This window comes from Crocodylus siamensis, chromosome 3 (genome assembly GCF_052110815.1).
Source record: "Crocodylus siamensis isolate JL-2025a chromosome 3, ASM5211081v1, whole genome shotgun sequence".
Classification (NCBI taxonomy): Eukaryota; Metazoa; Chordata; order Crocodylia; family Crocodylidae; genus Crocodylus; species Crocodylus siamensis.
In genome coordinates this window covers 149,564,226-149,580,728 of record NC_143397.1, presented here as the reverse complement: position 1 = coordinate 149,580,728, position 16,503 = coordinate 149,564,226, and the positions used below count along the sequence as shown (strand labels likewise).

Here is a 16,503-nt window from a genome sequence, read left to right as displayed (position 1 = left end):
GTTCCTATCCATGGCAAATTTAGTTGGTTAATGCAAGTGAGATATGCCCATATTCTCTTTTGCAAGGAGGGAGACTTGGTCATTATGCGTATCTCCCTCAAACATCAGCAGTTTAGGACCCTGGCTAGGCCTGAATTGTTTACCATTGGAATCAGCTATTTTTACCAGTTACAGAAGGTTTTTTAGGAGGAGAACTGAATGTCCATGTGTAGCTAAAAGAAAAGGGCAGGATTGGCTTCTAGAAGGAAACCAGTTCCAATGTATCCTTCTTGCTGATATAAAGTCTGTTTCTGCCTTTCTTATGCCTATATTAAGAGACTTGCTCTGCTTCATGCTTAGCATGATGCCATATCTCATTTGGAAAGGCAGCCACAAACAACAGTTTGACCATGGAAGGGTACGTTTTCCAGCATGGAGCCCCAGTGTGGCTCTGCAGAGAAGCGGTGACCGTAGGTACAGATACGATATCATCAGAGAACCGTGAGGCTAACTGACCATTTGGAACTTGGTGGGCCCTGAGGGAAACTGGAATAGGTCATTGAAGATGTATGGTGGAAGCAGTAGAGGAGACAAATTTACCATGTTTCTCTCTCTCTCTCCTTTTAAAATTCAAATGAATATATTACTTTTTCATAGGTTAGACTTTCCCAGACACTAAGAGGACATGTTTACTTCCAGATGCTTTACTTTTAATATAGTTTAGTTATTGATAATTGTTTTAAATATCCATTTTAATGTCTTGGACATCTGCAAAGTTCCTTTGAAGTTTTCTCATTTCTAGTGCAGAATAAAGAATCGTTTTCTTGAGTTGATAGCACAGATTACTTTCTTGACTTAAGAGTTAAAGCTTCAGATGCTTAGATGCAAGATAGACCATAAGAAAGCAAGTTATTGTATGAAACCACAAACTGGGTCTACAGTTATGAGTGATCATTACACAAGATAAGCACTCAAGGTAAAGATGAATAAGATATGAACTGTGAGTTTTTTGTGGTGTGGGGCAGTCTTTTGAGTTCAAATGAAGTCCGGTCTTGTGGACTACATATTAACTTACAGTGTAGGAAAATATTTGCATATGCTTTTTATTTATTAACAGTAAAATTAAGTTACCTACATAATGCTGATATACTTTTTGTCAAAACATAATTAAGCAGGAACCCTATTGGTGGTTTAAAGCATATTGGATTATAGCCCAGAAACTGGAGATAAGGTGTGACCACAAAATTATGAAGAAAATACACTTCTAAATTGTTTGTTATGCTAATAAATTGTTCTCTCCTGGGAATATGCTTCTTATCTCTAAGGGATGGTAAATGATTTGAATGTTGTAATCTCTGTCCTCTAAATTTGCAAGTATAAAATGCAGCATTCATTTACTGATGTTCACCCTCTCTTTCCTCTACCCAAACTAGCTCTTTGTTTGATTTCCTGATGCTAATTTAAATGTTTTTGAATAGGTGTGAAGCTGGAGTTTACAGTGTACAAATTCTGAAAGGTATTTGTATCTTAATGAGAACACTCACATTCTTAAGAGGGAGTTTTCCTACGTTGTAGCAGAAGACTGGTATAGGGCCTAGTTTAAATTGCGATTACTGAATACACATGGATTGTCAAATGTAATACATTGTTTAAACCAGGGGTGTTAAAAACAGTCCATGGGCTGGGTCTGGCCCATGGAACCCAGTGACTAGGGTCTGGTTTAAATAGTGATGTCTCATTTTTCATGAAAATCACAAAATTAAGTTATTTTTCACAAAAAATGTGATTTGCGACAAAATGCATGGTATGGCTGCTTGCTGGGGAGCTCCCCAAGCGGCCAAATTGTGAAATTTCATTGCAAAAAAAAATAGCCGCTGCAGGTTGTGCAAAGCATTCCCCAGCCAGCAGCGAAAGTCTAGCAGCCCAGGGGAGGGGCCCAGGGGGGTTGCAAAAGGAACAAGGGAAGTAAAGAGTTTGGGGATGGGTAGTGGAGGGGCTGTTTGCTCTTCCAGATGGGGAAAACTGGGGGCACAGGGGGTTGGGGCTGCCTGGCCTCTCCCTACCCCCAGCACCCCAGTTTACCTGCCTAGAGGAGCAAATAGCCCCTCCCTTACCTGGTGCCAAGGTAGCCCCCAGGCACCCTCAGTCCCCTCACACCCCAGTTTTCACACCCAGAGAAGCAAACAGCTCCTTCCCTGCTCATCCCCAAGCCCTTTCCTCCCTCTTTCCGTTTTGCAACCCCTTTCCCCCCACCTCCCCTAAGCTGCTGGGTGGGGGGTATGGTCTTTTCAGCAGTGATTAGAGGCCTTGGGAGTAAGGCCTCTGCTGCTGCAATTAAACCTGGCCCTAAACCTGCACCCCTCAGTCAATCAGGCAGCATAGCGGGGGCGGGGATGGCGACACCATGATCTAGCCATGAAAATGGCAGCCCTCACCACGATCCAGCCACAATATTAGTGAACTGGACCTGCAATATAATCATGTTGTATACTGATAGTAGGCTGTGGTTGTCTTCCCCCTCTCCCCACCAGTGCGTGAGGAGGTTTTCAAATTTTGGTAGTGGAGCTGTCATTCTATGCTTTTCATCAGAATAAGAATAGGCAGAATATATAGCATTTAATCTTTCAGATTTCCAGCAAAACAATTCAGTGCAGCTGTGAGGGAGGAAGAAGTATGTCAGCAGTGTCCCTTAAAGTTGAATGAAAAATCATTTGTAGCATAAAACAGTGTTCTCTAATTAATTATAGAGTATTATGGATCCATCTATTATGAAGGTTATACATAGGGACCTACCTAACTGGTGGCAATAGAAAGCAATTTTCAGGTTTGGTCATAGCCCAAAGAGCCAATTTTGCAGTCATTTTGCAGTGACCCCGCCCCTCCAGGCTGATTGTTAGAGAGGCCCCCAAGGGAGGAAGGACAACGGGAAAACCACCATCTTGATTGCTGGCTGCCCTTCGTGCCTCTCCCTTCCAGGCAGGTTGCAAGGCTGGGTCGCAGTGGCATCAAGGACTGCTGGCTCCCACTGAGGAGCCAGCATTTATTTTTATTAAGGTTTGGTTTTTTGGTTATTTCCTGGGAAATCGTGACCAATGCCATTTTTTGTGGTTTCCATGAAAATCACGAAAACATGATTTAAGTAGATCCCCAAGTATACATCTGTGCATTATTTTAGAATTGAGATTAAGATCCTCATTGAAACTTAGTAGATGATTGCTGTCTTTAAATTAGAAGTCCAAAATATTCTCATGTGTGGTCATTTCCCCACTTTTTTGGATCAGTTGATCATTTGACAGATGAATACTTGCCTACATTTAGAAAAACGTAACTGGCACTGAGGTGCCTATTCTCCACAAATGCTTCTTCCCCAGGTTCCCTACTGTTGGTTCAGGTGTGTTCCAAACCCTGGCATCATGTGCTGGTTCTAAAAGCTTTTTTTGTCTTGCTAGCTCCTTTACTGCAGCATTTGCAAATCTCAAGGGTAGGATACATATACAGTGATTGCTTTTTAAATGTTTCTTATTTTATTTTTCCAAAAGGTAAGCTATTACCACTTTCAGCTGACATTCCCTATACTTATAATTGTAAATACTGCTGTACTCGCTATTATTTTAAGCACTGCTAAGAAAGTACACAGGCTTTTTATTTAAATGCTAACTACTGTGCTGCCTTAGCCCTCCATATCTTTTCCTTGTAATAGCTTGCTTTATTTAGATTTCTTTAGTTCCCATTTTTTTCCTCAACTTTTTATAGTTGTATATTTTGTGGCATTTTTCTGGTATATTTCAGTTTCAGAATAAAAAGATTATTGGTGTGACTTACCTTTCTATATGAGTGCTGATTGTACAGGTTATTTTGCCAACTAATGGGTATTTCTAATGGGGAATGGACAGCTCTGCCTTCAGAGGCTGAAATCGGCATGAAGTGGGCAAGTAAAACTAACTGCCTATGTCTGCAGTTTTTAATGGAAATGTTCAAAGATTTCTAATGGGCATTTTTAGTTAAAGTGCTTCCTCATTCGGGTTGGGGCTTATGTATTAATGATCTCTATGTACTATATGTTTGAGAAATCCTTCAGTTTAATGTTAGGCTGCATTTAGTATACCGAGTCTCCCTTTCCCTCCCACCCACACCTGAGGTTACTTACAAGAGCAAAACATTCAGGCCAGTACCTAGCAGAGCTTTGTTGCCTTGTTCCATTTCATTGTATTTGCAGTTTAGACCCCAAAGACCCCAGCAAGTACCTGAGCTCTTCAGCATGACTCCCTGTTTCACTACCAGCAATGGCAAGCAGATTTTTCACTTCTTAGTCAGGTAACAGGTGGTGTGGCCACAGCAGTACTGCTAGTGGAGGGCTTTTAGTTTCATCAGGAAAAAAAAACAAAACAGCATGCTTCAAAGGTCACCCAACTGCCCTCAGATAAAAGCCCCAGATATCAAAATATCTGGTCTTTACAGGACTTAAGGTTTCTGCCAAAGGGAAAGCTGCAGTAAGAGTAGCTGTAGTATAAAACCCCCCTCATAAATAAGAATGAGTAGTTAATTTGAAATACAGATGAGTGGTTTAATTGATCTGGATCTCTGTTAGGCCTACATGCACAAAAAGATTGCACCATAGTCTCTGTTATCAGGGTGTGGTGGCAGAGCAATGAATTGTCTTGCTGCGGATTCAGAGATGTTAGTGAGGCCTTTCTGGACTTTCACCAAAGGCCACCCCAGTCCACCCACCTAGAACCCAGCTGGTCTTTTGGGTTTAGGACTCAAAGGCAGCCAAGCATGATGCAAGCTACATTGTTCCATTGTGTGCCACTGGCTGCAGAAATTGGTGTGTTTTTAACCACACAAACCTGATAAGCTCAGTTGAACCTTTCCTGGTATTAGTATGTTTTTGAAACGTACAGTTAAAACTATTTTCCAATGCCCTTTTACCTTTTTGCTGGAAAGTAAAATATTAAACGTCCTAGTACTATCTGAGAAACAAGGATATTTTTGGGTGATACCTTTTCTTGGACCAGCTGCATAGCTAAGAAAGATAAGCTTAGACAAGCTTTTGGGTACAAGGTACCCTTCCACAAGAAATGGCAAAGCAGATTTTTCCTTAGCAGGCTTATAGGAAGGATATACCTATGATCTCTCCAAACTATATAGTTGGCCTACTAAAAGATATCACCCCCCACAAATCCTTGCCTCTTGCATGTTTCCTGGACTGTCCCAGCTACAGCATCAATCCAACACTACCTGGGACTGTTCACCATTTCAAATATTGCATACCCATGCCAGTAAAACCCTGGAGAGCTTTCATACCCATGGATATGATTCTTTTAGGAATGGATGATGCACTTCACCTTCCTGAAAATTCTCTAGAGAGGCTCAAATTTGGTGTGCAGACCAGCAGTACTAATCCAAACAGACAGTGACCTCAGCGCATAATAGGAAGAAACAAGTCAGCCTGCTGGGAAGCATGCAGTTTATAAGTTAGTCAGTTGGCAATGAGTCCTCTCTGTCAGCATAATGCCTTGCTAGAAAGTCCAACAGCAAATGGGTAGATCTGATTATCAACCTCTAAACAAAAAATTGGCAACATTTATTTTCATGCAGGGGTCTCAGATTAGATCTCTTTCCCACAAGAGAGAGGTGCTTGTACACAAAGGTAGGGAAAGGAAAATCCCACTGGGGCAGTGTACGTGTTCACCTTTTGGACAGAGGGATAGTAGTTTGGAGAGTTCGGACATGCCTACCTTCCAGTGACTCTGTTAAAGAAGGAAATTTGCAAGATTTTGGATCAAAGTTATTTAGTAAAGACTGTCAGAATTTTTCCTCTGAGATATATACCCAATATAAACCATAGCATTTTAGATCTAGTATATGTCTTGCCATCCCAGCTGTGTACCTTCACCCTCTGAAAAGCACAGTTCTTCCCACAAACAAGGAAAATTAAAAATTGTAGTAGTTTTTCTTTTTGCGTGTTTACTACTATTCCCAAAGGAATGCTTGAAATGTCATATTCATAGACCTGCACCATGTCTGTTTAAGGATGTTTTCTTTTTATTTAGTAACTGAGGTTTTATAAATAGTCTATCAGTCATTAGTTATTTTTCTAGACGGTGGCTGTTTTTTCTGTTTGAAAGTATTTGCTGTCTTTAAGCAGTCATCCTGTAGTCTCTTGCATATAACATACCCTATAATAAAATATACACCTTGTTTTGACAGGCAGAATGAAGGGAAAGAAAAAGGTTTTTCCCAGAGTTATGACTACATGGAGCAGGGACAGCCTAATTTTCAACTGACTTGCCCTCCCCTTTTCTGCTTAACTAAAGCAGAAGCCCTTTCTGCTGCTGTAGACTGGTTTCTGTGAATTAACATATGATTTGGAAAATTGCTAAAAAGTCTCCAGGGCTTTGAAACAAGAAGAGAGAGACCAGGAGCAACTAGCAGACAGCAAAATTCTCCTAAGAAAGCTTAGCTTAATTAGTGAAACATAAAGACAGTTAAAAAAGAGTTGGTTATTAAATGGCAGAAATCTTTCTCTGCAAGATTTCTGCAGCCTTTCTTTACGTGGTACCTGAATAGAAACAGGAAAAACATGCTTGTTTTCACTTGTAGATCATGTGAAACCACAAAAGCAGGTATGTAATTCTGCTTTAGAAATTTGAAAGGAGGGGTAAATAGGTCCATCCCATCTGGCTCTGTATCTAAATAAAATGTATATTGGAAGGGTACAGAAGTACTGTCAGGTATGGCAAAACTTTTAGGTTTATCACTGTTGCTCACTGGTTTATTATCTCCCCAATCTTTTGGCAGTTCAAATGTCATTCTTGTTTGTTGCCATTTTATTTATACCTGCTGCTCTGTTTCCTAGTGAGGAACAAACTAACATAATTCCATTCTACTTATTTTTGCTTCCTTATTAATATATTGCTGATTTTAATTTTCCTCATCAGTTCAAATGTAATTGCTATAAAAAGGAGATATTTAGATGTTGCAAAAACTAATATTAAGACAGAACTTGCTCTGAAAAGTTGCTTTTATACTATATTATTAGTAGCTTTCAGATGATGGATTTATTTCAAGCTAAAGAGAAAAAGAAGCTACCAGAAAATTTTCAGACAACCCTTCACACTTGTTTTTGTTTTCTTTTCAGAAAAGTGGGAATAATAAATTAACAGTAGCACAGATTTACAAAGCCACAGCTTGCACTGTATAATGGTGATTACAAGATTAGATATGTTTATGCTAGTTCTGTTGGGAAGCAAGTATTTGGCATTTTTTTCCAAATCTGAAAAAGCTTCAAAAACCTTAAGCTGCATTCTTTCTCTTTTTGGAAAATAACTACCTGTGCTACTGGACAAGCAGATCATATTGTTTATGTATGCTGTCTCTGTCCTCACTTACAGGGGTCACAAGCGCAAGCTGGATGAAGATGATGCTGCTAGTGAATCTAGTAAAGAGTCCAGCAATGAAGATGAGGAAGGAAGCAGTTCAGAGGCAGATGAAATGGCAGCAGCACTTGAAGCTGAATTGAATGACTTCATGTGACAGTCATCTAACAGTGGGGATTTGTCATTATGTTTTACTCTTCCTAACAGATCAGACTTCAGATGAGCCCCTTATGTCAGTACTCAATGTTTTTCCAAAATACGTGTGTGTATATTTTGCTAAGCAACCCAAGAGTTGACATGTTATTTTACAGAATCAGAATATAGATGTTTTTAAGGTGTTTTACTAAAGGAAAATATACTTTTTTAAAAAGGAAAAGTATTAAAGGGGACTTGGTGTGCTATGCCAAAGACATGAGCTCTGCAAAACCTTCATATACTGGATGATAATACAAAGGTTTATGATTTAAACATACGACAACTTTTTTTAAAATACTGAAATGTGTGGTTTAGGAGTAACAGGCTTCAAAAGAAAGGAGGAGGTAAAAGGAGATGGAATTGGTTAGATAATACAGTGGGAAACTAATTATGTGGTCATCCTTTTTTTTCCACAATTAAATACTATCAAATATAATGGATTTTTAAAATAAAGAACAATTTATATTTGTATAGGAAGAGAGAATGTGATATGCAAGCATTGTGAACTCTACACTTGACCTTGACCTACCTGTTACTTTCTTCTGAGAGAATACATAATGATCTAATGTCATGTTTTTAAGTTACTTTGTGAACTAGTTGGGTTCTTTAGGGAGACCATTTAGATTAACTTTGCCTCTCTGTAACCTGGAATTTTAGCACAGCATACTGTGTGATCCTGTACTGCCATAAGAAGCTTATTCACCCATCTGTGTTGTTTTTGGAAGGAATGAGTGCTACTTCATTCTAGCTAGCATTTAATTTCTTTGAAAAGATATCTGATGTAAAGTTTTTGTATATTCTATTTCATATTTGACCCACAAAACAGATTTTCTTTCATTTAATAAAAATTCATTTTGTAAATCGTTTTCATTTTCATGGGTTACAAAAATAGATTAGAGTAATTCAGCTGTTTCTATCAAACACAAAACAACTCACTTCCTAAGCTTTGCCTTACTCTCTATAAAATAATTATACATACAATCAGAAACAGCAGCAAAACTTAAGACTTTTTTTGAAGGTTTCAAATATCCTGTCTTACAATGTGCCTCACCTTGTAATATTAGTGAAGCAGGCAAATACAGAGCAATTACAAAACAACTTGGCCAAAAGAGTTGACTTGGGTCAAATCTAAAAATGAGCATTTATATTATTCTCTTCTTTAAAAAAAATGCAATATTATTTTAAAATGGAATGTTATTTTTGCTAAGATTCATAAGGAATATAGAAAATAAGTTGTATCCAAGGTGCAGATAATATAATGCATAGTAGAATACATACATTAAAATTTATTTGCAGAAGCCAGGTGCATTAAAATAGCATCTAAGAAAAGAGAAAATGATTTTAGTTAGGTTTTTTTCTGATTTTTTGGAATAGGAAAAAAATACATTTTTTGCAATGCAAAAATCTTATGTTGAATAGATATATGCAAGGCATGGCAGCCAAATGATGAGAACTGTGTTAAAATGAAATAATACTTGGATTCTACTGTTTGCTTTCAGGTATCTAATTGTTGCTGGATTTCAGACTGAATACACTGATAATTCATCAGCCTAGTAACCCAGACAAAAACTGCCTGCTGCCATGTCAGAGATGAACTTTTAGCAGCTGTGTCAGGTTTAGTTGTTTAACCTCTTACAGAGTATGTACTGAACTGAAAATTTTGCACCTTGTGATGGGAGTTGTACCAGTTGTTATCCACATAGTATTTTTTTAGCATCAGCTCCAGAACAGATTGCCTGTTCAATTTCCTTTATTTAGAAATTGAGCATTACTGACATTGCTCAAAGGGTTGCTGTATTGTGTTTGCTGCAATACAGGACTGACCACAGGTTTTGCTGCTTGGTAGTAAAGGGCAATTCACTGAAGGAATTGTAAATAGTATATGGAAGTGGCACTGGAAGAGATCAATTTGAAATAAGGCACAAGGCTTTTATTAAAAAAAAATAAAAAACCCCAAGGGTTTTTTCCAACCCTATTTTTTTTAGAAGCTGGATTCATGGATTTTCTGAATAACTTTTGCTGCAGATAGTGATCTCCAGTCCCTAATTTCAAACCTTTTACTAAAATAATGTGACATACCTTGGAATTTTTTTTGTCACATCCCCACAATGTTATAAATTTGTTTGTTATCCTCTAGCACAGTTATTCTCAGTGTTTCATGTGCTACAGACAACTTGTGGGTGGAAGTGGGAAAGGGAAGAGCATGCCTCTGTAATTTACCTCTTTTTTTGACCAGCTCTTTTTCACCATTGTTTGGTTTCCAAAAAATGTAATTCTGTTGCCTGTTGGTAGTTTATGGCATGGTTGTAGAAATCTTCATGGGCCAGTACAGATTAAGGAGATCAGGACAATAACCAAAATATCATTTAAAATGTGATTATTCTAACAAATCTGAAAGTCAGCAGAACTCAAGATCTTTGTTCCATAAAGTAATTTGAAAATGTCCCCTTCATCCATTAGCCTGCATCAGAAAGTTGTCAGAGTGCCAGACCAGAATATTGTCTTAGTGATGTATTAATTATGACCACTGCTAACATTGATATATAATGGCTTTAATGTGAAGAGGATAACTAAAAATAGAATTTGAAGAAAGCTTGTCATTAGATGCTGTAGTCAAGTATGCTATACCCCACTTACCTTCAGGACTATTCAGCTTCCCTAGGCTACAGAGGCTGATTTTTTGACCAGCCATTGTACCCACAGTAGATCTGGTGGGTACAAAATGAAAACTAGATATTTCTCCATACACAGAGCTTAAAACCATATTTTTCCAGTATGAGTTGCTTCTATTTTAAATTAAAGAAAAGAAGGAACAAAGTTAAAGACAGCATCATAGGTGTTATCTCCTTAGTTTAAGGCTGTCACAACTGCAAGGAATAACTGCTCTATCTCCATAGCTCTCATAAATTTAAAGGCCTTGCATTGTCTTTCATACATACTCCAAATAGTACATTCCTGAATTGAGTTTGTATCACTGATCTGCCCTATTATGCCCTCTACTACTCCAAAATCTGCTTGTAATAATTTGGGGCTTTCACTCAATCATCATAATCTCTTCTCCTTTCCCTCTTATGCTATAATATTTTTTTAATGAGTGGAAGTAAGCTTCAAGCCACATGGCCTTTCTGATTATTTATCTAGAGTACCTCTAGAGTGTAGTTCTGATGTGGGGATAGGCTCACGGCTGCTGCCATATCCTTGATTAAAGGGAAAGATCACCTTCAAGAAAATTCTTCCTGCTGCTATGGACTAAGGACTTCCCGACCATATGGGAGTCATCTAATGTAGCAATGCTCAATGTCAAATGAATGGCTCAGATTTGATCTGTGGGCCAGATCAGATCCTATATGCCAGGCTTCATCCCTGTGTTACACCCATGTGCCTGAATTGGGCCTGTCTCCACCCAGCTCCATCTATCAGGATCATGCCCCATGCTTTACACCCAATGTAGCACACAGAGCCACAGGACTCCCCGTCTACTCATGGGCAGCCCCTGGGCCAGATGTGGCCAGCAGGCCAGGGCTTAATACCCCAGTCCTAATGTCTTTTTCAAGAGGCTTTTTTTTCCATAGAGGTGACTAGACTGAATCACTCTGAAAAAGGAGTTGTAATAAAATTGTATTTTATAGTCTTTTAAGAAAGAAGTGCTTCCCTCTCAAAATGAACAGCTCTTCCCTGCATGACCCAGAGCCAGAAGACATGGAAGAGAAAGATAGACAGTCCTGAATTTGGAGGATAAATTGGGCCTTTGCTTTGATGCTTTGGATGTTGCACCATAAGGTAACAAATGTGCATCTCTTTGACTGGCCTTTATTCAACTAAATCGTGCTAAGGGAGTAGTTGATGAAATGGCCATGAAGCAGTGATTTATTTGCAGTTGTTAACAATTGGGAATATCTTTTGTAATGGAAATAAGCTCCTTTAAAACGTAGAAGATAAAGACGACATCAGTCTGGCTGTCATGGATATAAAGTAGTACTTTTTAATGCAAAGGAATTCATTTTGCTAGGTGAAGGTATTCACAAGGATCAACGGACCTTTGACAGGAAAAAAGCTACTTTCCAGAGTTTCATTATTTACAGAATAGCAGAGGATGTCACAAGCAAAGAAAGAGCAACGTTGGGGAATTGTTGGATATATTAATGTTACATTTTCAGTGCAAGATGCAAGGACATTATTAACGATGGGAAGTATCAAAATGTTTTTTATGAACAATCTTAAAGGTTTCTTTGAAAGATGTTTAATGTGTGATAGTCACTTCCACCAATATCCTGTTCAGAGAAATGCTCAATTATGCAATTGCCATATACATGAAGTCTAACATGACCTGTCCAATAAAGCAATGTTTGGAAAACACTGAATGCTCCTTTACATCAGCTAGATTGTATAGAAAAAGTATCTACAAATCATTAGTAATTAATTTGTCTGGAAATGAGAGGTTATTTTCTCCAAAATAATGTTTAACTTTCATTGTTAGACTTGTGAAGGAGCCGTCTCTTGTGGTTAAGCAGGACTTTACCTTTTTGGGTTATACCCCTGGAATCTTATTCCAAAAGTATATCTTTTAATTTTTAAACCACAATGGTTTTACTTAAAACACAGGCTTTAATATTCATACACTTCCTTTTAGTTCTAGGTGTGCCATGATGTCAGAGTTGTTTTACCATACTAAAACTAGTTACAGCAGTTTAAGATGGTGTTGCCTTTTGAGAATGTGCAGATATCATAAACCTACTGTATTATTTGAATAGAAGACAAGATTTCCTCCCCCACTCTCCCTAATCAGCACAGGGGAGCCCCTCACCTTATAAATCACATATAAGGAAACCTCATTAAATACATTGCCTTTGATTAAACTGTTGCCCAAAGCAGCATGTGTTCAGTAGTGGAAACCAAGAGTAAGGCTGTAGCCAACCTTGAGCATGGCTGTAAAACACATGGTCCACACTGGGCAAACACATTGATGGGAACTTACTACTAAGATAGGCTGGTGCAGCCTATCTGAACAAGATATATGATAGTGCCTATTGCATGCAATCCCCCTCAGCACCAACCTTTTCAGGTCATGGTGAGCCACTACACTGAATACATCTACACTTCCTTTTCACTCCCCCAACTGAGCTGCACCTTTTCCCCATTTCCAATTTGTTCTGTTTCTTCATCAGCCTTAAATGTCTGACTTCACCAGAAAGAGCCCCAGATAGTTTACCCAGAATCTCTCTGCCCCCCTTCTCAGCCTGTTGCATATGATTATAGTGGCCCCGCCCTCCATGAGGTAGAGTTGGACCAGGTTGCCCTGCACCTCATCTGCATATACATTTTTAGAGGATCTCTGGACTTGTGACAATACCCAGTTCCAGTCATGAGTCAGGGGCTAAGTAGTACATGGATCTTTTGTGACGGGTATTTGGAGTACACACACATGCTGAGCTATGGGGCCACAATTGCCTGAAACGCTATTGACTCCACTGGGGCCCAGCCCAATGAGCTATAAGGTAAACCATGAGCCTTGTGGCTTTAAACTAATGCATAGTTCAGACTATATATATAGGTAGGTACAAAAGTGCCATACTTGGCTCTCTGTTGTACTGCAGCAAAACATGGACCCCTTATGCTAAGGAATAAGAAAACTGAACAGTTTCCATCTTCAATGTCTCCACCATATCCTGGGCATAACATGGCATGACAAAATCTCCAACATTGCTGTTCTATGATGGACCAAGGTACCCAGTATGTTCATGCTTCTGAGACAGATGCCTCTGTTGGTTAGAACATGTCTGTTGTATGAGATGGCAGAATCCCCAAGGGTATACTCTGGGGTGACCTGGCCACTGGTAAACATCAACTTGAACAGCCCAAACTCTGTTTTGTTGAAGTCTGCAAGAAAGACCTTTGTGAGGGGTGCATCGATTGCCAACACCAGGAATCAATTGCTTTGGACCGCTGCAAGTAGAAACCACTGTGAAGCAGAGCCTACTTTGCTTTGAAATGGAGAGGGTCAATGAAGAGCTAGAGAAGAGGTACCAGAGGCAGGCAAGACAAAATGGTACTTGACATGCCAGTACAAGCTCAGCTGAGTTTGTGTGTACAACTTAAGGGAGGCTCTGTGGTGGTATCTGGTAACCCACCAAAGGTGCAATCTCTATGGTCTCCCAAGACAGATGGCTGCCAATGATGCTGACAAAAGTGCTGCTTAAAGTTTTGTTCATGGAGTACCTGTGCTAAAACTTGCAGCAGATTCAAAAAGGTAAAATGCCTTAATTCTGGATTAATTAACTTGCTACAGGCATGTTTATTTCAAAGTCAGTATTTTCAAATTTGCCCCTCACTTCCACTTGGTCAGGGAAAGCAGGGTCTGACAGTAAAGCGGGGAGAAGGCACTCCAGTTGCAAGAAATTGGAAGGACAGAGGGTAAGTGGCTGCCTGACTCCCCCAGATTCATTTTTTCATGTTGTAGCAGTGGGAAAGGGACAAATTCAAGGCAAACCTCCAATAATTAGATTCCATACTTGGAAAATTATAAATTTTTCCATACATAGAATCTAATTATTGGGGAGTTATCTTGTATTTAAGGCCATCTTGCCACCCAGAATTTTGTACAGTACTCAATTATGTACAATAAATAATTGTAGCTATATTACTTGTCTATATCTATTTATGTATTTATATTGTAAATAGCAAACATTTATTTGGAAGGACTTCTTTGAGCTGACTTTGCTGGACTTTTTGAAGGGCTCTTGGTTGAACTTTTTGAATGGTTCTTGCCTAGAGTCTTCCCAGGAGTGTTGGCTACAGGTTTTTCTTGAGTCTTGTCTGCTTTCTTAAAGAAAGTGTCCAAGGAGCTTCTTAAAGGAGGTGCCCTGCAAATGACTGCCAGAGGAGCAGCACCCTGCTGCTCCAGCCAAGTGTCCAGAAGGGCATGGGGGGGTGCTGTGTGCCCCCAGATCTGCCCCAGCTGCAGCATGCCCCACCCTAATCAGGTCCAGGGTCACAAGTTCCCCCCCCCGCCCCATGAGAAGCGGTAGGAGCTGCTGGACAATCCGTGGCTTCTCCCACAGCCGCCCAGCTCTACTTGCTTCTCCTGGGTGGGGGCAGGTGGGGAAGCAGCTGGACAGGCCTTGGGAGAAGCCCTCACAGCTGCCCTTGCTGGACAGAGGCAAGCGGAGCTGGGTGGCCGCAGCTTCTCCCATGGCTCATCCAGCTCTGCCTGCCTCGCCCCCGTGGGGAGCAGCTGGGGAAGTCATGGCTTCTCCCACAGCTGCCCAGCTCTGCCTGCCTCTTCCCAGCAGGGTACCCAGGGAAGCAACCGAATGGGTTTCCGCTTCTCTCCTCGCCCATAGCCCCCAGTTACAGAACCTGGCACAGCCCTGGCTGAGCAGCCTTTGTCCCAGCCCCAGCCACTCCCTCACCGCAGGGTCCCTGATCTGCCCCCCTCCCCATGGCCCTTCCCTTTCCCCTCCCCTTCCACTGACAGACCTGTCTCCAGCATCATAAAGTTGAAACCAGGTCAGAACTTTGAACCCCGTCTGTCAATTTACAAACGCTGAAACTGTAGTTTGTCCTAACTCGAACTGTCGTTAAGTTAAGGACTGCCTGTAATACATTTTTCCACAGTTTCCAATCTCCTTCCTCTCTCAAGGAAATCCAGTAGGCATCTGTCCTTTCTTTTCTTCTGCTTGAAAATAGTCTTGTGGTCATATATATAGCCATTTCTAATAAACTGGTCTCACACATTTTTGTGCTGAAAACTGAACATTTAGGAGATGACTAAAATGTCCTGGCTACACTGCATATATAAGGCTTCTGATATATGAAGCTGTCACTCACTCCCATTAACATCTGCCTTTTTCAAGGTACAGGAAGCATCCTAGAAAAGCAACTAATGTGTTTTATGAAATGGCTTTTTCAATTCTTTACAAAAATATGACCCATATGCCTTAATTTACTGTTCTAAATATAATTTCACAGCCCTATGACTAGCCTAAGTGTGGAAAAACAAATTATCTTCTTGACCTACTTCAGTGCATTAGCCCTTCAATGAGCTGCCAGGAAGGTGCACTCTTAATGTTAATGTACAAAAAAAATGTGCTTAGATTATATAAACTAAACTGACCGTGCAGTGCTATTTCATCTAATGGTATTAGGCACGGAAGTGGCCACAAAATGCAGCTACAGAACGTGTTGCCCCATTAGGCTCTCACTTTGATGTAAGTGTCTTCTGTAACAAGACATTTCCTCCTACCACAAGGGGAGACAGCTTTCTTAAGCTCTGACAACTTTCCCAGAAATAAGGAGAGGAGTGAGATGGTTCATGTTAAGACTTCTGGCTGCTTCCTTTTTTTAAAGCTTTGCTTGTAAATAAAGCCTCTATGATAAAATATCAAGGGTATGTTACAGACTGTTGCATAGGCATCTAATATCTGTAGCATATAATGAAGAGGGTCTCATATGACCCTTGAACTTTCCTCTGTTCTCAGCATAGCAAGGCTGAGAAGCGAGAAGTGCTTTTGCTAGCAGGTTGTGTGTGTACGTGGAGTGGGCTTCAATTTTCTCTCTGTCATATGTCATATGATTTGCTGAAGAAGAAAAATCTCAAGTTTCCTTTGTAGAAGTGCAGTCTGTAGCATAGGTGTCTTCAAGCATCAAAACCCACACTAGCTCAGATCTATCCCTAAAGGGTTTTGAGCTCTGCCTGGTTTTATTAGGATGAAAGGCTGTGTTAGATGAACCACTGAAAGAATCAGTATGGACAGCTGTCCATTTAAGGAGGTGGGTCCTATAGCTGAAAACTTAATGTGGAAAGAGGTAAAGGATGTCACATGCCATTAGTTTGTGTTTAATACCAAAATACTGTGAAGCATTTAAAATATAAACACTTTAAATGTTTATGAAATGCTTGAAATAAGTATCTAAAACCAGATATTTTAATTTAGAAATATTTGTAGTCTAA

At 39.9% G+C, this 16,503-nt stretch overlaps 1 protein-coding gene across 2 annotated transcripts in view; it reads left to right on the top strand.

Annotated features, from left to right (window-relative positions):
• The window catches only part of CTDP1 (CTD phosphatase 1), a 193,362-nt gene extending 181,474 nt beyond the window's left edge, over positions 1–11,888 (top strand). For both annotated transcript variants that reach the window (XM_090039534.1, XM_090039533.1), the window contains one exon: positions 7,374–11,888. In XM_090039534.1, the coding sequence (XP_089895660.1) occupies positions 7,374–7,397 (24 nt within the window). In that variant the 3' untranslated portion in view covers positions 7,398–11,888. The remainder of the gene's footprint in view (positions 1–7,373) is intronic.
• The last annotated feature ends 4,615 nt before the right edge of the window (positions 11,889–16,503 follow it).